The 26,246-nt window shown below is 40.3% G+C and overlaps 1 protein-coding gene across 4 annotated transcripts in view; it reads left to right on the top strand.

Annotated features, from left to right (window-relative positions):
* Positions 1-26,246, top strand: part of MKI67 (marker of proliferation Ki-67) — a 47,586-nt gene that overhangs the window by 6,640 nt on the left and 14,700 nt on the right. For all 4 annotated transcript variants that reach the window (XM_075935261.2, XM_075935262.2, XM_075935260.2 and 1 more), the window contains 9 exons: positions 913-982; positions 2,454-2,523; positions 4,136-4,384; positions 5,162-6,454; positions 6,795-7,039; positions 7,690-8,209; positions 10,924-11,039; positions 21,229-21,400; positions 25,965-26,099. In XM_075935261.2, the coding sequence (XP_075791376.2) occupies positions 913-982; positions 2,454-2,523; positions 4,136-4,384; positions 5,162-6,454; positions 6,795-7,039; positions 7,690-8,209; positions 10,924-11,039; positions 21,229-21,400; positions 25,965-26,099 (2,870 nt within the window). The remainder of the gene's footprint in view (positions 1-912; positions 983-2,453; positions 2,524-4,135; positions 4,385-5,161; positions 6,455-6,794; positions 7,040-7,689; positions 8,210-10,923; positions 11,040-21,228; positions 21,401-25,964; positions 26,100-26,246) is intronic.

Here is a 26,246-nt window from a genome sequence, read left to right as displayed (position 1 = left end):
GAGTTTGGTATATGGACACTCCTGCTTGCTTAGTTTGATGACAAACATTCCATTAAAAGTCCTTTTAACTTTTAATTAAGGTAAAGAAACAAAGTAAAAACAATTGAAACCTTTGAATTATAGAATGCTCAGTAAGTCTTTCATTTTAAAAACATTCCTTGTTCCCTTTCCTGTTAGCTGGAGAAAAATATTAAAAGGAAAATCCCCTTTGATATATTAGACTTAGATTTCAATAATTGTCCTTTGAGGTGAAACCAGAAGTTATTTGGGAGCTGTTGCTGCTGCTGTCCTATTATGTTTCATCTCAGGTGATGGTTGGGCTTTAGTTGGATCTGGTAGAGATGGTGTTATTATCTGGTTCCCTCTCTCTGGCCTAGTATGATCAGGATATCTCTCAGGATCAGCATGATAGATGCTGCAGGTCCCTGAAAACAGTGGGATTAGCAGCAATGATATGAAGATTTTTCCTGTAGCCAGGTTTTCCCCCCAAATTTCTTTAAGGACCCCAAAAGCAGTGGTGGGTGCAATAGTTCTTCCTGCACTATTTTGTCCAACAGTTAGGCTTAGGTTCTTATATACCAGTTTTGATTCATGTTCCTTTTGTGTACTACGCTTGATCATAACATGGTCGTTGATTTATAGTCAGTTGGCCTTTTCATCTTCTTTTTATGCCTTATCCCATGAACAGTTGTGATAGGTTATTGTGATATCTTACTAACTTTCATATACCCTTTACGGTTCAGCTCATAATTAGGGTAGGCTCAATTATTACAGTAGACCTATGGAAAAAATTCTCGACTATGCCTTAGTGCAATTTTTAACCGATTAAATAATGACATTGTTGCTGGAAAGGGTTTATGTAAGTTTCAAAGCTAGCAAAGAGATTGTTTTCTTATATGTAATATTTTACAGGTTTGAATATCCTCCTCAATCGACTCCAAGAAAGAGACTTTCAAGAACGCCAAAAAATGAAACCCTGCAGGTAATTTGATCATTGACTACATTGGCTGAATATGAGCATGGAGTCATCTGTCATATAATATTAGTATTGGTTTGGTGATTTGCCTTCTATTAGCTTGGTAGGGTTAGGAAACACTTCTTGACACCATAGACTAATTTAGTGATTGAAGCTGTGAAGAAACTAGATTTGAGAAATAATGTTTTTTTATTTACTACTTCATATTGGCTGGTGTCGATTTTCAGCAGTATCAATATTTAACTATAACACTCTTAGCAGCAAAACCAAAGATTATTTTAAAACAGTTTGGCTTTTTTAAGGAGGATGGGATTAGTATTGACATTTGAGGTCCAAGAGTCCCTGCTGGAGTCCCCTGCTGACCCTGGGCTCTATGCAGTCGCTTCTGCTTTGAAAGAGTCCCTGCCCTGTCCCGAAGAGCTGGAGCTGAAGGAAACGCCGCCTGGAGCTTGGTGGGTCGGCAGAGACTGTTGTTCATTTCAAAGATTGAAATGTCTCGTGGAGCCTGGGGCCAGCAGGGAGTCCCTTGCAGACCCCCGAGCTGCATATGGGTGCTTCTGCTTTGAAATGCACAAGAGCCCTTCCCTGTCCTACAGCTGGAGCTTTTAAACCGGCTCCCTCCCCAGCACCCCTCTTTCCCTCCCCCCTTTGCTGCCTCTTTGTGATAGAGGCAGCAAGGGGGGGAAGCAACTAGTTAACCAATATGTCGACTATTCGATAAGCTTTTGCTTATTGGGTTGTCGATTAGTCGTTTACATCCCTAACGGATATAGGCTGTAATTATATTTAAACTAATATCTAAAAGTACATACAATCACATAGATGTGGCATTTGGGCTAAGTAATCGATAATTTATGCAATGTCTTGCATACAACTAATGAAGTATTTGCATGCAAATTAGCTGCGAAGTAAAGGTGATGACTATTACCTCTGATATCACAGTGTCCTTTCAGGATGGGATAGTTACATGCCCTCTATTGCTGAAAGTTTGTGCTGTCACAGAGATGTAATTCATAAATTCGAAATTTCTGAGAACTTAAACTGGATTGAAGAGACCACAGCGTCAGAGATGATTTAATCCAGTGATATTCCAATCAAAGAACTCTGTCATACTTGTAGTTATTTCCATTACTTCACACTGACTCAGCAGACACTCTAGGCTTTACAAGTGATAATCCTGGCATCTATTATATAGATGAATAAGGTACCTTGAAGTCTAATAAACATATCATAAAAATAAGACAAACTATAAAACTGTGTTCAAGTGTCTCAGACGTTTTTACTCAAGTAGTAATCTTTGTGACCAACTTCAAATAATGTACAGTATCATAATCTGTGGATTAATTAATTGATGCTCAATTAAAATTTGTGTGGGTTATGAAGAGACACACAAATTATGTTATCTGAAAATGTAGAGTAGAAAACTATATTTGTGGTGAAATATGTTGCTCTACCATAACACTGTACACATTTACAGGTTCTTCATGTTCAGCAGGTGTCAGAAGTGGAATTACAGAGCCCAAGATCTAAAAGTCCTCATACCTCTGGTTGGTAGTTGTTTCATCTAATTTGCTTTTTTTCAATAGTATATAATTACATTTTATTCTTAGCATGCTTACAAAAAGAAGATGGGAAAACGTCAAAAGATTCACTATAGTAGTCAACCTCCTATACTTTGAGGGCAAAATTAACCATTGCAATTAAAATATCACTCATTTAATTGATGTCTGAGGTGGAAAAGAATCATTACCCTCCACAGCAAATATTATATCTATTCTTGAATGCTATTAGGAAGGGACTTTTTTTTTAATTATATATTATAGAGTTACAATTTTCAGATGCACCCAGGAAACAGATTCAGAAGGTGGAATTTATAGGTGTTCTACTCTGGAAAGCTGCACATTTTTGTTCATACGTATGTGCGTACTTGGCTTTTTCATAATTTGCTACTGTTCTGCTCTCACAAGTGCAGCTCCATGAGGAGAGTACAAATGCAGAGGTGCTGTGGGTTTTTTGTCCCAGTATTTGACCCTGAGGAAGTCAAGATAATACAGGAATTAAAATTCCATGGTAGCGTTGCTACCTTTTCTCACCAGCAATCGATCTGCAGCAGATGGAGAAATGGGGACTTTGTCTACACTAAGACCAATCAACTGACGTAATTTGTCAGTGGAAATTGCCAATTTCACCACATATTTGCTCTAATGGGTTTTTCAGAGACGGTCAATTGGTGTAAGATATCCTAGTACCAAGTCTCAACTAGTGTTAGCATAATAAATTAAGTATCTATTGAGGACAAATCCCATTATCATGGTTGCACTGTCACTGCAAAAAGTCTTGCTGTTACTGACCCATACGTAACATTTTCTCCTGAAGTGTCCTGTTGTTGTATCAACACCTGTTTTCATAGTCCAGAGGTCACCTTGACTACAGTCTGCCTACCTCATGCTAATCACGCTTTGTTACATTTTGCACAAAGCTTCAGCATGGCCCTTTGAAACATCCTGCACTATCATTTTTGTGTAGGGTGAGAAACTTGTCCAGGAATTATAGGGAAATCAAGGTATACTAGCATTTGTCAGCAGCCAGCCAAGCAATGCTGAGACAAGGGGAAGAACCTTAGTGGCAATTGCCATGATCATGCATCACAGGATCAATATAGAGGACAAGCAAAACTGTTTAAATTACCGTGGTAATTCTGTATTTATTTAAACTAACTTATTTGGAGTTTTAACAGTTAAGTTCATCTACTAATTTGAAATTACCACCCATTGACCTCTCTTATGTGGAGGCTCTTGTGATCGATCCACTGCAGTGTAGTCATTGATTCTCTAAGAAGACAATATCTCTGAGGTATGAACCACTGTATCTCAATGTGGTGCTAATTGTAAATCTAAATACAACATAATTATCAAAAACAATTTAACTACTGACGAATGTATTATAAAAATTCAAATGGGATTGCAAACAGAGCTTGATTAGTGGGCAAAAACTTCAGTGCTGATATTTTATCCCAATGTAACCCTGATTGCTGTTGCTGCTATATTCAAAAGAGCAAATCTTGACCAAGGAAAAAAATCTGTTTTTCGACTCATTTAATAACAGTCCTTCGGTTTTAAAATAAATGGTATATGTATATGGTTCTTTATTACCATCTAGATAAGAACATAGAGTGTGAAAGCCAAAATTTTGGTGAAAATGACAAGCAAAGTACTGAAGAAGATATTTCCAGAGTGGTACCAGCCAAACACCATGCAACACCCAAGTCAGCATACAAGACAGCTAAATCTAACAGAAGAGAAAATGAGATGTCTCCGTTCAGCAAACTTTATGAATTGTTGAAACATGAGATTGATGAGAAAACACAGAAAGATGGCAACGAAAAGATACTTATTCCACAATTAGCAGGTGAGATATTAAAAAACAATAAGAGGATGTGATAAAATGTTAGTGAACACCATGGGAATTATTATTTATGTAGAATATTAGAACACTAATTTAACCATAGATTACTTTATTAAATCCAAAGGCCAAAGGGAATTTCTGCAATTGCTCTAAAAAAGTCTGCAAATGCTATGTAGTAGTAATAATAATAATTTCCTATATCCAAAGAGTAATAAAATATTTTATAAGCATTTGCTCACATGGGCCAAATCCATGGATACCGAGACTCATATTTGTTGACTCCAATATTCAGTCAGATATTAACAATGAACCCTTTTTAAATTGACTTTTTTTATACCCTTTAACAAATAAGTGATGTCATAAATTAGAGACTTCAGCTAAACACCAATTTGCAACAGTTTTCCATTCTTTCCAGTCTCAGTCTAGAAGAGACTTACAAATTCCTTTTCCCCCAACATCTTTCCTTCCTATCGCCCCCCTGCTTGCTGACCAACGGTTTTTCCTTTGTATCTGGGTCTATATAGTTTTTAATTTTCAAGATAGCACTGGTCTATGGTATGAAAAGGTCCATGCTGACTTTATTTAAAATCATCTGCAGAGGCCTTTTTAGAAACTTACCCTTTTTTTATTAGTTACTCTTTTAATCACCCTTCTTTCCTTTCTTCCTGCTTTATAGCTCATTACTTTCAAAACCTTTATTTTGCTTGTTAGTTGGCCTTTCTTTGCAACATATTTCTTTAACCAAATAACTTGTTTTCTAATTTTATGTTCATTCTGCAGCGACTAATGCTCAAAAAAATTCGTTAGTGACATGTTCATCTGATCAAGAGATCCAGACTAACGAAAAAGAGACAATCATTGGTGAGAATATTGAACAATCTAAAATTAAAGAACAAGATCAAAACAATGTCGAACTTAATCACACTTTTGCTGAAGAAAATGGTTCCAAGAGTTTTTCTGAAAGTCTTCAAACTTCTGTTTCAAAAGACAAGCCAAGAGACAATCAAAACGCTGGTCATTTACATTTGCAAGATAGTACTTCAACACAGGAACACAGGGATTTAGAAAACTCTGAAGGCGTTAAAAAAATTAAATATGTCACAACCAAATTAAAAACAGAGAATAACCAAAGTGAAACATGTTCACCCAACACATACAGAATGGAATCCTTGGAATGCATTGATAAAATATGCCAAGCTGGAAAACCAGTAGAACAGACAGCTAATGTAACAAACAAAGCAAGCTTGACCGACACTTCCAAAGCTGATAAATATGCTGTATCTACACCGAGATACAAAAGGAAGAGTCTTTTGGCCCATTCCAGCCCTTCAATGAAGAGCAACGAATCAAGTGCTACAAATTCAAGTTCACCACTGACTGGACAAGATCCATCATTAGGAATGAAAGCAGCTGAAATGTCAACTGAAATTCAAAAGAAAGATGTAGCATGCAGTAGTGTTGCTGGGAATGAATCGTATGTTTTGGGAGAAAATAAATATGCAAAGCAAAAGAGAAATAGTAAACAGCTTATACCAAGAAAATCTTTAAATGCAGAAGAAGTATTAAAAGAAATTTATGATGACACTTACTCAGTTAGCATAACGACAGAGACAGATTCTGAAACAGTTGCCCTTTCTCCTGGGTATAATTCCAAAAGCCCCAAAGGGAGCGTTAGACAGAGTAAAAGATTTTCAAATAAAAGTCCTTTTTCAGAGGTATTCACTCCTGAAAGGTTAACGCCAAAAGATGAATCTTCTACTACCCATAAATATCACTCTGAAGTACGAAGGGGAAGACGAACAAGTTCTGGAAAGATGTCTGAAAAAATATTGGAGAGAGATCAATCTCAAAATCATGACAAGAATGCAAATATTAAAGATAGTTCTGTTAAAGAGAAGTTGGCCACAGAAAACTACCAACAGAAATTAGATGTGGAAGATGCTAATGTTGTATTGGAACCTCCCAGGTTGTCATCAAAAAGAAGGTGCTCTGAAAGTGTTGCACTTTTGAGAGATGATGAAGTTGCATCAGAAATGAATATTTCTAGTCTGCTTACAGAAGACAAAAAGTCAGGTAAATACTTTGTATGGTTAGGAGTATATTTTAAATTTATTTGGGAGAGATTGTCATGTTTTATGTAAGTGAATAAATGTCTGTCTTGCTGCATATCTATCCTTCATAATTACATATAAATATTTACTAACCATAATTCATACATTGAAATTGTTTGAGAAAATGGGTATGTAACAACAGCTACTCAATTAATTGTGCAAAAACTAAGATAAGGATTTGTGCGCATTAAATGTGGGTTAAGATGTGCTACCGAGTTCAAAATGAGTTAATTTCTAATTTATATGTTATAACTTTTTTTACTCTAACATCTATTAAAAAAATTTTGTCTAATTTTTAAAAGGTCAGACAAAGAGGTCACCTCGAAAGCGGAAAAGTGGAGAACTTGAGATATTACTTCAGCCCATTGGGAAAAGAAAGAGAGTCTCCTTTGGCGGTCATCTCAGTCCTGAACTTTTTGATAAAAGTCTGCCACCCAATTCACCGCTTAAAAGAGGTGCAATTCCAGCAAGGTTAAGCTTACCATTTGGAAATTCACCTCGTGCAGTTCTGAAGAAAGGCCAGGGACTCAAACATCTTCTAATCAAGGTAAACTTTAACAATAATAGTTATCAAGGAAACAAGATACAAATAAGTTTGAAAATGACAAAAAATACAAAAAGGGCATACATGAGCAAATGCAGATAGTGTACCTTCAGCTTTGGATGGTATTTGAATACAGCTATTTTGAGTGTAGTTCTTCAGTGTTTTTAAAGTCCCATGTTTTAAGGCCAGCTCATCAATGTCCTATTTGAGATCATATTTGTACTCTAAATTACATATTAATTAGAATTGATGTTTGTTGGGAAGGTACTGCAATGTAACGGAATAAAATGCCTAAAGTTACAAAACAGCAAATTAATTATATCCTGAAAACATTTATCCATTGCTTCTACCAACTTGTGAATTAAGGTTAGTAAAAGATGTGTTCCAAATAATTTAAACACAACTTTTTAATATTCGAATTTTAGTCTACATTCAAATAAATCATTTACTTGAATTTCCATTTTTACCCTTTTTTTACAACTGTTTTGAAAAATAAATGTTAAACATCTTTTTACTTTCTGAGCTTTAGTTTAAATGAGTACAAGTGTCTTTCAATTAATTTTATATGTTGAGCATGTGCTTTTCAGAATTAGAAAATAATATGTATTTCTGTTTGTGTGAGGGCTTTTTTTTTTTTTTTTTAATCCTATCAGGATCTTACAGAGCAATTACAGAGAGAGAAATCACAGGAAAATTTGCCGGCCCGGAGGTCCCCGGCCGCCTCGCCGCCCGCCCGGAGGTCCCCGGCCGCCTCGCCGCCCGCCCGGAGGTCCCCGGCCGCCTCGCCGCCCGCCCGGAGGTCCCCGGCCGCTTCGCCGCCCATCCTTAAAAAAATGTCACCTAACCCTATTGCAAATTCCTCATCAACTATACAATTTACAAAAGGACGTTTCTCAATTTCTCACATTAGCACACCATCTCCTACTTCAAAGAAGGGTACTGCTGCAACGAAACTTAATGAAAATGAGAGAGTAAATTTTACTGGAGTCAGGACACCTGAATCTTTTCATATTAACCAGGAACTTCAGGTGTCTGTGGCAACTACACCTAAACAATTAAGAAGGCGTAGTATAAGATTTTCTGCAAAGAGAACTCCTATGAAGAAGAGGAGTGATGCAGTGGAAACAATTCATTCTAAGAGAAGAAGTGGTGCTTCTAAAGCCAATTTACTAGGTTTGTTTAAGTTATTGATTAGTTAGTGCTTTCTTTAAAAACAGAATAGAAGTAATTAATTCATGCATATACATTATATTCTTTAATTACATAATCACATACTATATTTTCTGCATCACCCCTATGTCTTTCAATACACAGTTATATGCTCATCATTCGATGTAGGATGCTATGTTGTTTTCTGTACATTCAAACCTTTCACTGAATATAGCTTTGAAGAATTTGATAGGAAAGGACCATTAAATTACCAATTTCATGGCTATGAAAAACGTCAAAGACCATGAAATCTGGTCTTCCTCTTATGAAATATGGTCTTTTACCCAATGCTATGCAGATATCATGCATTTCTCAAATTGGGGGTCTTTACCCAAAAGGAAATTGAGTGGGGGTAACAAGGTTAATTTAGGGGGAGCTGCCTTTAGAGCTGAACAGTTGCAGAGCGGTGACTTAGCCAGACACTCCAGCTGTGAAGGCATCACCCTGCCAACTATAGCACAGAAATAAGTGTGGCAATACCATACTTTGCCACCCTTACTCTTACTTTTAGAGCTAAGCAGCTGGAGAGTACCAGCTGCTGAAGGAGGGCAGCTGCTGACTGATTCTGTAGACAGCAGCACAGAAGTAAAGATGGCCATTCCATGTTATCATTACTCTTACATTGCTGCCGGAGGCAGCTCAACCTTCAGAGCTGCACTCCCAGTCAGTAGCCACTGTTCTCCAGCTGCCCAGCTCTGAAGTCAGCACTGCCAACAGCAGCAACAGAGAAGTAAGGGTAGCAATATCTCACACCTCCACAACATTTTTATGGGTCAGTATCCCTACAATTACCCCATCATGAAATTTCAGATATAAATTGCTGAAATAATTAAATTTATAATTTTCAAAATTCTGTAACTGCAATTGATCACAATGAATAGTGAATTTGGTAGAGCCCTAATTACCTAGTTTGCCTGCATGTATATAACAGGCCATTACATTTCACTCAGTAATGTCTTATATTTAGTAATGTCCAATAACTTGCTGGACTTAAAGCATAATTTGTAAAAAGGCATCCAGACTTCAAAAGATAGAGAAAATATCATTTTTTTAGGTAATTCATTCTAATGGTAAGCCTCATAATACAAATTTGTGCCTTATTACTTATTTGAATGTCTGGCTTCAGCTTTCAGCCACTGCAGTCTTATATCTTTCTCTCTAGATTAATTCCCTTTGGTATTTTCTCCTAGTGAAAGGTTCTTTTTTTAATTAACTAAACATTGAGCTCTTTGAGTTTCTCATTGCAAGGTTTTTTCTCTTTAGTCCTCAAAACACTTTTTGTGGCTTTTTGTGCATACCCTCAAATTTTTCAAAATCTTTTGTAAATTGTGATCATTGGGAACTGTATGCAGTATTCTAGAATCTGTATCCTCAGATCACCTCACTACTCCCCTGCATTGTGTTGGCCTTAGAATAGAATCCATTTCACAAAGGTGGCATTCAGTTGTCTTTAACCATGAGAATTTCCTTTCTGCTCCTGCAGACCCCCTGCCTGGGTCACTACATACATTCAGCTGCTGCAACATGTCCTATAGATGACTTATTAATTCCCTGAGCACTATCCATCCTATGCACAGAATAATGCAACAGTCCAGGAGGCTGTGGGGAGAAGGGTGGCAGAGATAAAAAGATAAGAACATGTAATTAATGACTATCCAAATGCATATAACAAATTGACTGAATTTAGAGTGTTTGGGTAATCTTATGTCTGACACTTGACAACTTTTTATTGCTTGATTTTGCAATCTAATTCTTTAGACATTTTAAATGCAGTTTCCTCGGATTTCTAAAAATACATACTGAAAAGATAAATGTATTCATATTGACTCCCTTCCTCTCATGAATCAGCAGCATAACTGGAACTTTTAGATATACAGTACATGTCTTAAGTAGCAGAACTAATAGGAGATGATGTTATCTTTTGTAACCGGTTAACCAGTGGTTAGGTTTTCACTTTCCTAAGGAGAGATCCTCATTAGGCTGCCAGGCAGATCCCAAAGCCATCCCAGGCTTTGGGATCTGCCTGGCACTCAATGGCTGCTCCTGTGCTTGGGCTGGCTGGTTTGACTGCTAGCCCAGGGCATTGCAGCCTCTTGGATTGTAGCACTACTCAGGTTCAGACCTGCACCCTTGACTGGATTAGTTTTGTGAAAGTAACATTGTGACCTCTCTTTGAGGCTGCAATGCCACTCACTCACATTTGGTCAGTCTGGAATCCTGTTGTCATTATGGCTAAGCCAAACTTGAGTTATTCTGGGACCTCAGATGTTGCAGTGCTTGGAGCATCTCACTTAACCTAGATAGCCTTCTGGGAGAGGAGCTGGCACGTGACTATTTAAAACATTCTGATGACCCAATTTTGGATCCCAATCCGTAGGTTGAGAAACCCTAATGTAGAACTTTCTGTTTTTATTATCTTTACCAGTCTTTTTCCTCTGTTCATGTCCTTGTATCTTATTCTGTTCCCACTTTGCTGCTATCTATCCAAACCTTCCCTTTTCTATTTCTGCTTCAGTGTCTCACTTACCCCTGTCTTCTGTCCTTTTTTTCCCTCCTCTTTCCTCTATGTTCCACAGCAAATGTACTTTAAATATTGGTATTATAAGGAAATAAACTCTGGACTTCTGTTTGCACACTTTAAGAACTGTTCTGAATATAATTCTTCTTTTGCATTCCAGTTGCAAAATCTTGGGCAGAAGTGGTAAAATTGGGTGTTGCAAGACCACAAGTAAAGGCAGTTAAAAAATGTGTTCTAAAAGGAAGATCAGTCAAGAAATTAACAAAATCACCAAAGGTATTTTTATTTAAAGTAAACCTTACTATTTTCTGAATGCATAGCCTCATCAGCTTTCAGTACTAATAGTCTTTGAGAACTTCTCTCCTGGATAACTAAATGTGCTAGTTTCCAAATAATTCTTGTTTAGGAAAGGACAGTGGAAAATTTGCACCATTTTTCATTTTATTGATTTAATTGAAACTAAAGAATGTGTATCTTTAAAATACTTTGATATCCACAGTGGGGAAAATACAATAATTAAAACTTGTACTGTTCAGCAAATCTAATGTAAGAAGCAAGGTTATTAGTGATTTCAAACTCTTTTATAACGTGGACCATTTCTGAAGATAGAGGTCTCCTGAATTGTCTTCCCTCATACACCCAGTTTTATGCTTTCCTATATCAACAGACTTGAAATGTAAGACTTGAAAGCTCTTAGTGCCCTAACATTACATGTATTCAGTCTCAAACTTGTCTAGGATACTTCCGAATTTAGTCCTGTGTTTGCTACTTCTGTTTAACAATTTATTTGATATAAATTCATCTCTAATTAAATTTGCTGATGTGAAGTAACCCCAGATAAGGAAGGAGGAGATGCTTTGTTTATAAAGGCTCTAGAAATGCAAATATTTCTTAACTGATATACAGATCTTGACACAATTCATGTTTCAAAGGGTGCGTCTACACAGCACCCTACATTTCAAATAAGATATGCAATTTGCACTACGCAAATTGCATCTTACTTTGAATCTATTTTGAAATAGCTTATTTTGAAATTTGGTGTGTCTGTACAGCGCCAAATTTCAAAATAATGCACTATTTCGAGACATTCCTTAATCCTCATGGAAAAAATAGCATGCATGTTTTTTTGAAAAATATTTCAAAGTAACTGGTGGCTTGTGTAGCCGCAGGGTAGCTATTTTATCCTGAAATAGCCATGTAGTGTAGACATACCCAAAGCAATTCCCGTTACATGTCCTTAGTAAAGAAAGCATTATTGTCTGTCTTCCCATTCCGTTGTACAAAGACTGAAATACTATTTTCTGTTTCATTTATCCACCTTTCAGGATAAAACTTCCCTTCATTTTCTGTTTACATTGGTACAGTAAACAGCAATATTCCAGTTCTTGTCCTTCCTCAGTTGGTATTAATATAATGCCTTAATTTGTATTAGGAATGTGAAGAATTAGTTGACTATCCGATAAACAAACAAATGCTTATCCAATAGTTTGATAGGGTAGTCGACTAGTCACCCCCCCCCCCCCCCCCGTTGTCTCTATCAGAAAGATGCAGGAAGGGGGAGAAGAGATGGGGTAATTCAAAGCAGCAGCAGCACCGCTGGAAGCCTAGGACCAGACCCCGGATTCCATGTGGTGCTGCATCTTTGAAATGCCACGTGCAGCCCAGGGCCAGCTGGGGTGTCCTCAGGCTGCATGTGATGCGTGGATCCCAGGATCAGCTGGGGACTCCCCTGTTGGCCCCAGACTCCCTGCGGTGCTGCCGCTTTGAAGCACTGTGGGGAGCCCTGTGTCAGGCTCCTCGCCACGTTTCAAAGGTGCAGCGCCACAGGGAGCCCAGGATCAGTCCCGAGCTAACCCCAGGCTCCCTGCGGAAGTTTCGCCTTTGCGAACAGGAACAGCTAACGGTGTTTGGAGAGGGAGTTTAGAGGGGGAGGTTAGAGGGCACTAGTGACTTCTGACCTTCTTTAAAACATAACTCTTAGAATAATTTATATTCCAGAGGTATAAGAAGAATCCCAGTTTATACTTAAACTTATTCATTAGAAAAATGGAGACAGAAGCCCAGCAGCAGAGTGGGGGCTATCCTGTTTATTGCATCGAGTGTAACATGTATGATTACCTGCCCTGTGGGTGGGTGGCATATGTGTGCACCCGTTGCAAGGAGCTCCTGACCCTCAGAGACCGAGTTCGGGCTTTGGAGGCCAGGGTGGCTGAACTGGAGGAGCTAAGGGAGGTAGAGAGCTATGTTGATGAGACTTTCCGGGACACTATAGTACTGTCCCACCTCCAGTCTGAGAGCCCCATTGCTCTTAAGGAGGATGAAAGTCTCAAGGGAACAGCGCATTCAATGGGAGCAGAGGGAAATCATCCCATAGTTGGGGCCCTCCTCCCAGAGGATTTTGCGGTATCCTCTCACACTGAGGATACCTCTGAGGGGGAGGGAATGCCAGTTAGGAAGAGGCAGGTGTTAGTAGTGGGTGATTTGATTGTTAGAAACATAGATAGTTGGGTTTGTGATGACCGGGAGAACCGTATGGTCATTTGCCTGCCTGGTGCGAAGGTTGCGGATCTCTCGAGGCATCTAGATAGACTTATGTGTAGTGCTGGGGAGGAGCCAGTGGTCATGGTACATGTAGGCACCAATGACATAGGGAAGGGTAGGAGAGATGTCCTGGAGGCCACATTTAGGCTGCTAGGAAAGAGACTGAAATCCAGGACCTCTATGGTGGCATTCTCGGAAATGCTTCCAGTTCCACACGCAGGGCCAGGTAGGCTTCAGAGTCTCAATGCGTGGATGAGACGATGGTGTAGGGAAGAGGGGTTTAGATTTATTAGGAACTGGGGACAATTCTGGGAGAGGGGGAGCCTATACAGGAAGGATGGGCTCCACCTAAACCAGGGTGGAACCAGACTGCTGGCACTAAACATTTAAAAGGCCATAGAGCAATTTTTAAACTAAGAGATGGGGGAAAGCCGATTGGTGCGGAGATGCACGTAAATCAGAGGGAGACTTCTCTTAGAGGAGAATCCATTGACAGAGATTCTTTAAGCTGTAGTCAGAAAGAGAGGAGGGGAGAGGGCAAACCATGGGCCAGAGCAGACAAACAACCGCATACAAAGGAATCCAATGCATCAGGGAAGGGCAGACAAATAAGCAGTGGCAAATTTTTAAAGTGCTTGTACACAAATGCTAGGAGTCTGACTAATAAGATGGGTGAACTAGAGTACCTCATATTAAATGAGGAGATTGACATAATAGGCATCAGTGAAACCTGGTGGAATGAGGAAAATCTGTGGGACACAATCATACCGGGATATAAAATATATAGAAAGGATAGAGCATGCCGGGTGGGTGGCGGAGTGGCACTGTATGTGAAAGATAATGTAGAATCAAATGAAATCAAAATATTAAGTGAAGCAACGTGTTCAGTAGAATTGCTATGGATAGTAATTCCATGTTCCAAAAATAAGAAATTAGCAGTAGGGATATATTACCGACCACCTGACCAGGACAGCAATACTGACATTGAAATGCTGAGGGAGAATAGAGAGGCTACCAAAATAAAGAACTCCTATAATAATGGGGGATTTTAATTACCCCCATATTGTCTGGATACATGTCACCTCAGGAAGAGAAGCGGAGATAAAATTTCTCAATGGCTTAAATGACTGCTTCTTGGAGCAGCTGGTGCAGGAACCCACAAGGGGAGAGGCAATTCTCGATTTAGTCCTGAGTGGCGTGCAGGATCAGGTCCAGGATATAACCGTTACAGGACCGCTTGGGAATAGTGACCATAATATAATAACATTCAACATTCCTGTGGTGGGAAGAACACCTCAGCAGTCCAGCACCCTGGCATTTAATTTCAAAAAGGGAAATTACACATAAATGAGGAGGTTAGTTAAACAGAAATTAAAAGGCACAGTGCCTAGAGCCAAATCCCTGAAAGCTGCATGGAAACTTTTTAAAGACACCATAATAGAGGCACAACTTAAATGTATACCCCCAAATTAAAAAACAGCAAGAGACCTAAACAAGAGTCACCATGGCTTAACCACCATGTAAAAGAAGCAGTGAGGGACAAAAAGGTATCTTTTAAGAAGTGGAAGCCCAATCCTAGTGAGATAAATAGAAAGGAACATAAACACTGTCAAATCAAGTGTAAAAATGTAATAAGAAAAGCAAAGAAAGATTTTGAGGAACAGCTAGCCAAAAACTTAAAAAGAAGTAACAAAATGTTTTTTAAGTACATTAGAAGCAGGAAGCCTGCTAAAAAACTTGTGGGTCCCCTAGATGATTGAGCTATAAAAGGAGCAATCAAGGGCGATAAAGCCATTGCGGAGAAACTAAATGAATTCTTTGCTTCAGTCTTCACGGCTGAGGACGTTGGGGAGATTCCCGAATATGTACCGTCCTTTGTGAGTGATGAATCTGAGGAACTGTCCCGGATTAAAGTGTTGGAACAAATAGAAAAACTTAATGTTAACAAATCTCCGGGACCGGATGGCATTTATCCAAGGGTTCTAAAAGAACTCAAATGGGAAATTGCTGAGCTATTGTCTGTGGTTTGTAACCTATCCTTTAAATCGGCTTTCGTACCTAATGACTGGAAGGTAGCCAACGTAACACCAATATTTAAAAAGGGCTCTAGAGGTGATCCTGGCAATTACAGACTGGTAAGTCTAACTTCAGTACCGGGCAAATTAGTCGAAACAATAGTGAAGAATAAAATTGTGAAGCATGTAGAAGAACCTAATTTATTGGACAAAAGTCAACATGGTTTCTGTAAAGGGAAATCCTGTCTTACTAATCTATTAGAGTTCTTTGAAGGGGTTAACAAACATGTGGACAAGGGGGATCCAGTAGATATAGTATACTTGGATTTTCAGAAAGACTTTGACAAGATCCCTCACCAAAGGCTCTTGTGTAAATTACATGGCTATGGGATAAGAGGGAAGGTCCTTTCTTGGAGTGAGAACTGGTTAAAAGACAGGAAACAAAGAGTAGGGATAAATGGTAAATTTTCAGATTGGAGAAGGGTAACTAGTGGTGTCCCCCAAGGGTCAGTCCTGGGACCAATCTTTTTCAACTTATTCATAAATGATCTGGAGAAAGGGGTATGCAGTGGGGGTATGTCTACACTACAGCACTAATTCAAACTAACTTAATTCGAATTAGTTAATTCGAACTAAGCTAATTCGAACTAGTGCATCTAGAGCTAAAATTTAGTTCGAATTAGCATTTTGCTAATTCGAACTAGCATGTCCACATTGAGTGGACCCTGAACCGAGGCTAAGGCCGGCCGGAAGCAGTGCCGGCAGGGCATCAGATTAGGACTTAGAGCGTGGAACTGCTATCTCAGGCTAGCCAAGGGCTGTGCTTAAAGGGACCCGACCCCCACCCTGGGCAGACAGTTCTCGGGTTCCCCGCTTGCAAAGCAGTCCTGGCTTGGAGTGCCCTGAGTGCCCACACTCGGCACATCACAGCACTCGGCCATCAGCCCGGCTGCACTTGCCGCAGACTGCCATCCGGGGGGGGTGGGGGTCAATTGGGGGGCTGCAGGAGAGCTTCCACCCTGAGGAGCCCGCAGAGCCACCCCAGTCCTTCCCATTGGGGGCTCGTACCCCATTCCTCCCTCACCTCCTTCCACTTACCCCTCTCTAGCCCCCCTTGCTGATGTACAAAATAAAGGACATGTGTGTTCAAAAATAGAAACTCTCTTTATTGAACAAAACTCGGGGAGACTGGGAAAAGGAGGTGGGAGAGGGGAGGGCAACTAAAATGATCAGGGGTTTGGAACAGGTCCCATATGAAGAGAGGCTAAAGAGACTGGGACTTTTCAGCTTAGAAAAGAGACTGAGGGGGGATATGATAGAGGTCTATAAAAGCATGAGTGGTGTGGAGAGGGTGCATAAAGAAAAGTTCTTCATTAGTTCCCATAATAGAAGGACTAGAGGACACCAAATGAAATGAATGGGTAGCAGGCTTCAAACTAATAACAAAAAGTTGTTCTTCTACACAAAGCAAATAGTCAACCTGTTGAACTCCTTGCTGCAGGAGGCTGTGAATGCTAGAACTAGAACAGAGTTTAAAGAGAAGGTAGATAAATTCATGGAGGTTGGGTCCATGGAGTGCTATTAGCCAGGGGATAGAAATGGTGTCTCTGTCCTCTGTTTGTGGCAGGTTGGAGATGGATGGCACGAGACAAATGGCTTGGTCATTGTCTTCGGTCCATCCCCTCTGGGGTAGTTGGTGTTGGCCGCTGTCGGCAGACAGGCTACTGGGCTAGATGGACCTTTGGTCTGACCCAGTACGGCCGTTCTTACGTTTTTATATTCTAAGCTCATGGTCGGGGGTTTCACTGGACCACCTTGATTTTCATGCAAACCTGCTCCTGGGTGGCCAGGCTGGCAGCTATCCTGCCCTAGACAGCCACTTTCCTGTGCCTAGTGCAGAGGTCTTGGATGTTGGAGGCTTCCCCCCAAACCTGGATGAGGTCCATGATCTCCGCACTAGACCAGGCGGGCGCCCGCCCGCCTGGTCCTGGGAAGAGGCGGAGGGCTGGGGGGCAGCGGGTGGCTGGCTCGTGCCGTGCCAGGTGCAGGGTCTGCCGGCTGGGTGCTGGCAGGCTTGCACCTGGCATGGGCTCCGTAGCCAGACCATGCCCCTTTAAGAGCTCCAGGGCTGGGAGGGGGGCAGAAGAGTTTCCCTGGTGGTGCCCAGAGTGGCCACCAGGGAAAGCTGGGGAGAGCTAGCCTCCCACTACACAGCCCTTAATTCGAACTACTTAATTCAAACTAGGCGTTAGTCGTCGTAGAATGATGTTTACCTAGTTCGAATTAAGCGCTTCGCTAGTTCGAATTAAATTCGAACTAGTGGTTTGCCTGTGTAGCGCCTATTAAAGTTAATTCGAACTAACGTCTGTTAGTTCGAATTAACTTTGTAGTGTAGACATACCCTGAGGTAGTAAAGTTTGCAGATGATACCAAACTGTTTAGGATAGTCAAGACAGAAGCAGACTGTGAGGGACTCCAAGAAGATTTCACCAAACTGCGTGATTGGGAAACAAAATGGCAAATGAAATTTAATGTGGATAAGTGTATAGTAACGCACATCGGGAAAAATAACCCCAACTATACGTACAGTATGATGGGGGCTAATTTGGCTATGACAAATCAGGAAAGAGATCTTGGAGTTATCGTGGGCAGTTCTCTGAAAACTTCCATGCAGTGTGCAGCGGTGGTCAAAAAGGCAAATAGGATGCTAGGAATTATTAGGAAAGGGATAGAAAATAAGACCCAGAATATATTACTGCCCTTGTATAAAACTATGGTACGCCTACATCTTGAATACTGTGTACAGATGTGGTCTCCTCACCTCAAAAAAGATATTTTGGCCTTGGAAAGGGTTCGGAAAAGGGCAACTAGAATGCTTAGGAAGGGGTCCCATATGAGGAGAGGTTAAAGCGAATGGGACTGTTCAGTTTAGAAAAGAGGAGACTGAGGGGGGATATGATAGAGGTATATAAAATGAGTGGTGTGGAGAGGGCCGATAAAGAAAAGTTATTTATTAGTTCCCTAAATAGAAGAACTAGAGGACACCAAATGAAATTCATGGGTAGCAGGTTTAAAACGAATACAAGAAAGTTCTTCTTCACACAGCGCGTAGTCAACCTGTGGAACTCCTTGCCAGAGGAGGCTGTGAAGGCTAGGACTGTAACAGAGTTTAAAGAGAAGCTAGATAATTTCACAGAGGTTAGGTCCATAAAAGGCTATTAGCCAAGGTGTCCTTGGCCTCTGTTTGTCAGAGGCTGGAGAGGGATGGCAGGAGAAAAATCACTTGATCACTGTCTTGGTCCACCCTCTCTGGAGCAGCTTGTGCTGGCCCCTGTCGGCAGACAGGATACTGGGCTAGATGGACCTTTGGTCTGACCTAGTACGGCCGTTCTTATGTAAGTGTAGCAGCAGCCCTAGGGCTGTTGCTACACTTCAAAGGCAGAGCCGTCCTATCGACTAATCGAATGGTCAATGCAAAAATGCATTGACTATTCAATTAGTCAGTTAGTCGATATTTAATATCCTTAGTTCGTATTTCTGCCAGCAGACATAATTAATCATTCATGGTAGTGTGTGTGGAAGGGCTAATTAGTCCACTGCAGTGTATTGAATGGATACTCGGTTTTTTACTTTTACTAGTAATAAAGCTAGGAATATCTAATAAATTATAATTTTGGCACAATAATATTTTGAAAATTTTCCTTTAGTAGAATGGCGCTGTAATAGTGCTCTGCAAGAGCATGTTGTAAACTCAGTTTGATTCCCAGAATATGACTTTTTATGTCCACCGAAATCAGGAGCCTTTATTTTAACTTTGTGTGTTGAGCTATCAGCAGAAAGAAAGGTTGTCATAGTTGCAAACCCCAGAAGGGAAAAAGAGGGGGAGGCAGCTTAATTTTTGTGTTAATTGAAAAACTGATTATAATAAGCGGTACAAAATACTGATTTATTGAGAAATTTATTCTAAAATTTCTGTGTGCAAAGTTTGCTAGAAGTTGATTACCTTTCGTATGTAGACATTGCTCCTTGACATCTTTCAAGCTAAATTTTACTGTTGAGATCACCCATTCTTGATGCCAAAATATTAGTAAGAATGTGAGGGGTTTTTCTTCCTCACCATTTTGCAGACCTAACCCCGATGGGAAATATAAACAACAATTATAGCAGAACAATGACAGTATTTGTCTTAATCTTAAAAACTTTTTTATATGGATTGAGCCAAAGAGACATTTAATACTTATCTGACAAAGTGATAGAAATCAGCAAGCGGGAAACATTTATTTCAATAATTTATTTTAATCTTTATTTGTACTTTTCCTAAAGATTGGTTGATTTTTTTTAATTGCTTTGAAGCCAATAAAACATGTTGATTTGTAATTAGATGTAGCTTTCATACTAAATTTGGAGAATATACTACAGTAAAACTCCAATTGTCCGGCATCCAGTGGTCCAGAACTCCCAATAGTCTGGCACCAACTGGAACCCGGAAGCGCTCTGGCCAGCTGGACAATTGGAGCTGCTCTGCGCCGCTTCCCCAAGTCCACCACTGCCACTGCTGAAACTGATCAACAGCAGACTTGGGGAAGCTGCGGAGCAGAGCAGCTGGGGTGCTGCCGGACGACAAGCAGGGGGATGAGGGGCAGCACTATGGGACCAACCTGGCAGCATCCCAATGCTCTACTCCGCAGCTTCCCCAAGTCTGCCGCTGGTTAGTTTCAGCAGCGGCAGCGGCGGACTTGGGGAAGCAGAGCAGAGCAGCTGGGGTACTGCCAGGTTGGTCCCGCAGCGCTGCACCTCACCCCCCTGCTCGGGGATAACTACTGCAGTCTGAGGGGTGGGGAGCCTGCTCCCCTCCCGGAAACTGTCGGCGGCGGCGCAGGGCTTCCCCCACCTTCCTGCAAAATGGCGGAGGGTTCGCCCCTCACCGCACCGTTCCCTGCCCACCCCCCAGACGCAGTGAGGGTCTGGCAGACCTGTCACAGCTCCCCCCCCCCCCCCCCCCCCCCCCCAACGGAGTACCTCCTGATACTCCGGCATATCCGATAATACGGCACCACCCAGATCCCAAAGGTGCCGGATTATTGGAAGTCTACTGTAAATCTGTATTAAAAAATATATAGCTTAACTTACACTTATTCGGATACTTTATTATGTTAAAAAATGGTGAATGATTCTGTATAGGATTCCTTTTTTGCTTGTGATGCATGTCAAGCTCTCTTTGGATGGAAATTTAATTAAAAATTCTCAAAAATGGTATTTTAAAATCATTTTTAGAAGTTCAATATAACTACCTTAAATGCGCTGGGATACATAAGGAAAGAGTCTGTCAAAACATGTTTTGAATTTAAAATTAACTGATAAATTATTTTCTGTAATTAATGAATTGAACTGATTGATTCCGATCATTGTGACCTTCAGATCACTTGCTCACACCAAATTTTTATTCATAGTTTGGAAAAGGAAAACACGTTTTCCTGCTTTTTTTTTCATCTCCCAATTGATTTATTTTCTTTGCATGAACTATTTATTGACCTAAAATGCAGAAAACATTCTCTTGCTACTTGCAGCAGAGACAACTGCCATGAAGAGCTGATTTAGCACATCACTGGTTCTAGGTTTATTTTGGAAAATAAACCTATATTTAATTTAATAAAAAAGATAAAATGGATTTTCAATTTAAGTTATTACTGCATGTTGGTTGTGACTTTTGACTGATTTGTAAACACAATGTAGACTGATTTAACTAAAATCAGATTTTAAATGTAAACCAATCTAAGGTTTGTAACAGTTAAACTAACAGACTTAAAACTTTTTCAGTAATGCTCCTACAAGTTTGTGAGTGGACCTTATTCTATTTTGGTCATGACAATGAATCTTCATTTGCCACACAACTCTTTTTCTTTCTACAGACTCCAGCAAGAAAAATAAAGGGTCATTTTAGTACAGGCCATGCAGATTCTCCAGCTACAATAGTGATAGGAAAAGCACACACCAGCGCAGTGAATCTTGTTGGACAGGCTCCTAGAGTGGTCAAGAATTATGCTTTGAAACAAAACGTGGATATAAATGAAAGTTTCACAGGTAACTTGTATACTTTTTTTATAGTAAGCCACATCATTCTTGTATTATTTCACTTCTGATAAAAGCAGTTTTTACTTAATATAGTCTCTTGTGTATCTTGGAACATGTTAGTTTGCATTACATAGTATAAAATACTTATATATTGCAGGGACCTTAAATTTTTTTGGCCTTGACTTTAAAATATCAACTTGAACCTTGGATTAGGAGGGTTTGTATCTAATTTCAACTTAAAAATGAGCAAATTTCATCAAGTTCATTATTCTGTCACCACCATTTAGGCCCACTGTGGTAGATCAGTGTGCCCCACATACAAAAGGCTCCTCTGGCTAAATCAGCAGTGCGCAACCCATGGGCCGTCTTCCTGGGGAGGTCGCAGAGCTTTGATCTGTGCCAGCCGGCATTTTGTTTTCCAGGCTCGGCGCCTGACGTACATGCGGCAGGGGAGTGGACTGGTACTTTAAATTAAAAGGTCCGCAACAAAATGTTCCTGGCGGGTGGTTCTCTTCTACCCTCCCCCCCTTTCCCTTTGCTCAACAAAAATTATCTGGGCTCTGGGAATCGCAAATGAAAAAAGGTTGAGCACCACTGTGATAAACTACCACCCTCTCATAAGTGCTTTAAACTCACCTATGTTGTAATGAGTAAGGCTATGTTTTAGTCACAGATATTTTTGGTAAAAGTCATACATGGGTTACTGGCAGTGAACAAAAATTCATGGCCTGTAATCTATCCATGACTTGAACTATATACTCTTGGCTAAATATATTTGGTGTGTTCCATATGTGCTCATGTGCTTACTGTATATCTTTAGCACAATTATGTATGCAAAGATGGCCTGAATGCATCAGTAAAATATGTCTCTAGATAAAACGTATATGTAGTTTAGTATAGTAGTGTTTCATTGTTTTAAAATAAAAAGAATTACATTCTGTTTATTTAAAATGAAGGTGGTGAATATTTTAAAATAAGGATATGTGGCTAACAGCAGAAAAATGTTAAACTTTGCATTATTTTTTGATGTCTTTCCTTATAAAATGCTGTGTCCACTTCCTTTTTTGCAGTTAATGTAGAGCTTTTCAGTGAAGTATCAATAATCCTTCTTCGAGTGCTTTCTCATGTACAGGCAGTCCCCGGGTTACGTACAAGATAGGGACTGTAGGTTTGTTCTTAAGTTGAATTTGTATGTAAGTCAGAACTGGTACATATTGTAAGGGATACTCTAGCCAAACATTTCTCCAGTGCTCAGTTTTATTCTCCCACACCTCACTTCCCTCAGTCCTTTATTCTTAAGCTGAGGTGTCTGCTGAGAAAAGCTGCTCCGCGTCTCCTTGGTTTGCTGCGGGGGGGGCGCTAGCTTCTCTTCTCCCTGGTCTGCTGGGGGGAAGCAGCTAGTGCGGGGTTGCCTCACCCCGTTTGTAAGTAGGGATCCGATGTAAGTCGGATCCATGTAACCTGGGGACTGCCTGTATTCCAATTGAGATGCATGCATGCAATGTGCACAATTGCTAGAAAGTTTTTACTCTAGCTGCTACCCAATGGATTGGCTGTGGCGCTGGTGTAACACCCTATATATGACAAGAACATAAGAATGGCCAGGCTGGGCCAAACCAAAGGTCCATCCAGCCCAGTACCCTGCCTCCTGACAGTGGCCAGTGTCAGGTGTCCCAGAGGGGGTGGACGGACAAACGATTTGTCTCCTGCCATCCATTTCCAGCCTTTGACAAACAGAGGCCGGGGACACCATTCCTTACCCCCTGGCTAGTAGCCTTTTATGGACCTAACCTCCATGAATTTATCTAGCTCTTTTTTAAACTCTGTTATAGTCCTAGCTTTCACAGACTCCTCTGGCAAGAAGTTCCACAGGTAGACTGTAAGCTGTGTGAAGAAGAACTTTTGCTTATTAGTTTTAAACCTGCTACCCATTAATTTCATTTGGTGTGCTCTAGTTCCTATATTATGGGAACAAGTAAATAACTTTTCTTTATTCACCCTCTCCACACCACTCATGATTTTATATACCTCTATCATATCCCCCCTCAGTCTCCTCTTTTCTAAACTAAAAAGTCTCAGTCTCGTTAGCCTCTCCTCATAGGGACCTGTTCCAAACCTCTAATCATTTTAATTTCCCTTTTCTGAACTTTTTCTAACACCATAATATCTTTTTTGATATGAGGAGACCACATCTGTATGCAGTATTTAAGATGTGAGGCGTACCATAGTTTTATATAGGAGCAGTAAGATACTCTTTGTCTTATTTTCTATCCCTTTTTTAATAATTCCTAACATCCTATTTGCTTTTTTGGCTGCCGCTACACATTGCGTAAATGTTTTCAGAGAACTATCCACGATAACTCCAAGATCTTTTCTGATTAGTTGTAGCTAAATTAGCCCCCATCATATTGTATGTATAGTTGGGGTTATTTTTTCCAATGTGCATTACTTTACACTTATCCACATTAAATTTCATTTTCCATTTTGTTGCCCAGTCACTGAGTTTGATGAGATCTTTTTGATGTTCTTCACAGTCTGCTTTGCTCTTGACTATCTTGAACTGTTAAGTAATGTCTGCAAACTTTGCCACCTCACTGCTTACCTCTTTCTCTAGATCATTTTTTAATAGGATTGATCATCGGACTGAACCTTTGGGAACACCACTAGTTATCCCTCTCCATCCTGAACATTTACCATTTATTCCTACCCTTTGTTTCCTGTTTTTTTAAACCAGTTCTCAATCCATGAAAGGATTTTCCCTCTTATCCCATGACAAACTAAGTTACACAAGAGCCTTTGGTGAGGGACCTTGTTAAAGGCTTTCTGGAAATCTAAGTATACTATATGCTGGATCCCCCTTGTCCACATGTTTGTTAACCCCTTCAAAGAATTCTAATAAATTAGTAAGACATGATTTCCCTTTACAGAAACCATGTTGACTTTTGTCCAACAAGTTATGTTCATCTATGTGTCTGACAATTTTATTCTTTACTATTGTTTCAACTAATTTGCTCGGTTCTGACGTTAGACTTACCAGTCTGTAATTGCCAGGGTCGCTTCTAGAGCCCTTTTTAAATATTGGCATGATGTTAGCTGTCTTCCAGTCCTTGGGTACAGAAGTTGATTTAAAGGATAGGTTACAAACCCCAGTTAATAGTTCTGCAATTTCACATTATTTCAGAACCTTTTGGCGAATGCCATCCGGTCCCGGTGATTTGTTATTGTTAAGTTTTTCAATTTGTCCCAAAACCTCCTTCAAGGACACTTCAATATGGGACAGTTCTTCAGATTCATTACCCACAAAGGACTGTGCAGATTTGGGAATCTGAACCAACCACCCCTCAGTTCCTTTTAAGCACCAGTGACTACTGTTGGATCTTCGCTTTCTTGCATTGCAAGCACCATTCGTCCCTGGAGTTATTAGTTCATTTGTTGTAGTTAAAAGTTAGTTTTCTAGCAGTGGGAGTTAAGTGGCTTTCCCTTCTCACCTGTGTTCCCTCTGGGACCTGAAGGCATGCCAAGGTCCCAGGGATTCAAGCCCTGCAGCTCTTGCCAGAAGTCTATGCTGACGAGAACCCTTCTTCCCCCCAACTCTTATCTTTGGTGCCTGGGGGAAGCTCATCAAGCAGATAAGTATAAGATCTGCAAGGCTTTCAAGTCTTGGACCAGAAAAGAATGGGGCTTTTATCTTAAGCAATTCCTTATGAAGTCCACTCTGTGGCCCTAAAGGAAAGACGCGGCACCGAGCACTTCAGTGCATAGTGCACCTCATTCAATTTCACGCCCAACATCGAAGAGGGACTCCCAGCACCATTGGTCTTCAAAAGCTCCCTTCACCCCTCTACGCACTGATCCCATTCTCCAGCATGGCTCTCGAAGATGGCCAAGCCTTTGGCTCCGTGGTCCTTGAGTTAGCTGCACTCTCACTCCTGGGTAAGACTTGTGTATTACCTCAATTGGAATATGTATGAGCCAGCACTCAAAGAAGAAAAAAACGGTGGCTCATCTTTGTAACTGTTGTTCTTTGAGATGTGTTGCTCAGATCTATTCCATACCTGCTCTCCTTCCCTACTGTCGGAGAAGCTGTCAAGAAGGAACTGAGGGGCAGTTGTGTTGGCAGGGTCGCACCAGCTGTCATTCCAACGGGTTCTGGCAGCTGACCCAGTGGATAACAGCAAGCTTAAAAACTTTTAGGCAGCCATGCACATGGTGCTCATGCACCTTAATTAGAATACATATGAGCAACACATCTCAAAGCACAGCATTTACAAATGTGAGTAACCTGATTTTCACTTACAATGCAGCAAATTTCCAGATGTGACTCAATCAGTGTATTAACATACCACGTAGCTCCTGTTATAATGCCTCTACTGTGCAATAAAGTCATACGTATGAAGTCATGTATGATTTTTAACTCATGTTAATGTTAATGTTACTTAATGTTATACAGTATTGTCTGGTCTAATATTGGAAGAAAAGAACTAAGTCACAACTCTTCATTCTTTGTTCTGCCAACTGTATAACTGTTTTGTAAATCAAAGCACATGCTAATTACTTTATACATAATTAATAGGAATGACTGAGATGTTTAGAACTCCAGTAAACGAGAATAAAAAAAGTCCATCTTTATCTGCTGTTCACAAGACTGATTTTACGCCATCATGTACTGAAATAGAAGTCTCTGAGGTACACACTCCAGAGGAGACTGGTATGTATTTTTCTTCCTTCTAATAGCCCTATGAAAAGGGATGAGGGTTTATGGATTGCATACAAGAAAAGCGGACTAGTAGCTACTAACCTGGTCTTTGAAAGTAAGCTTAGTAAATTATTCATTTTGTTTTAACCCAGGGGTTCT

This window comes from Pelodiscus sinensis, chromosome 8 (assembly GCF_052426305.1).
Source record: "Pelodiscus sinensis isolate ZL-2025 chromosome 8, ASM5242630v1, whole genome shotgun sequence".
NCBI classification, from domain to species: Eukaryota; Metazoa; Chordata; order Testudines; family Trionychidae; genus Pelodiscus; species Pelodiscus sinensis.
This window is presented reverse-complemented; position numbering and strand designations above follow the sequence as displayed.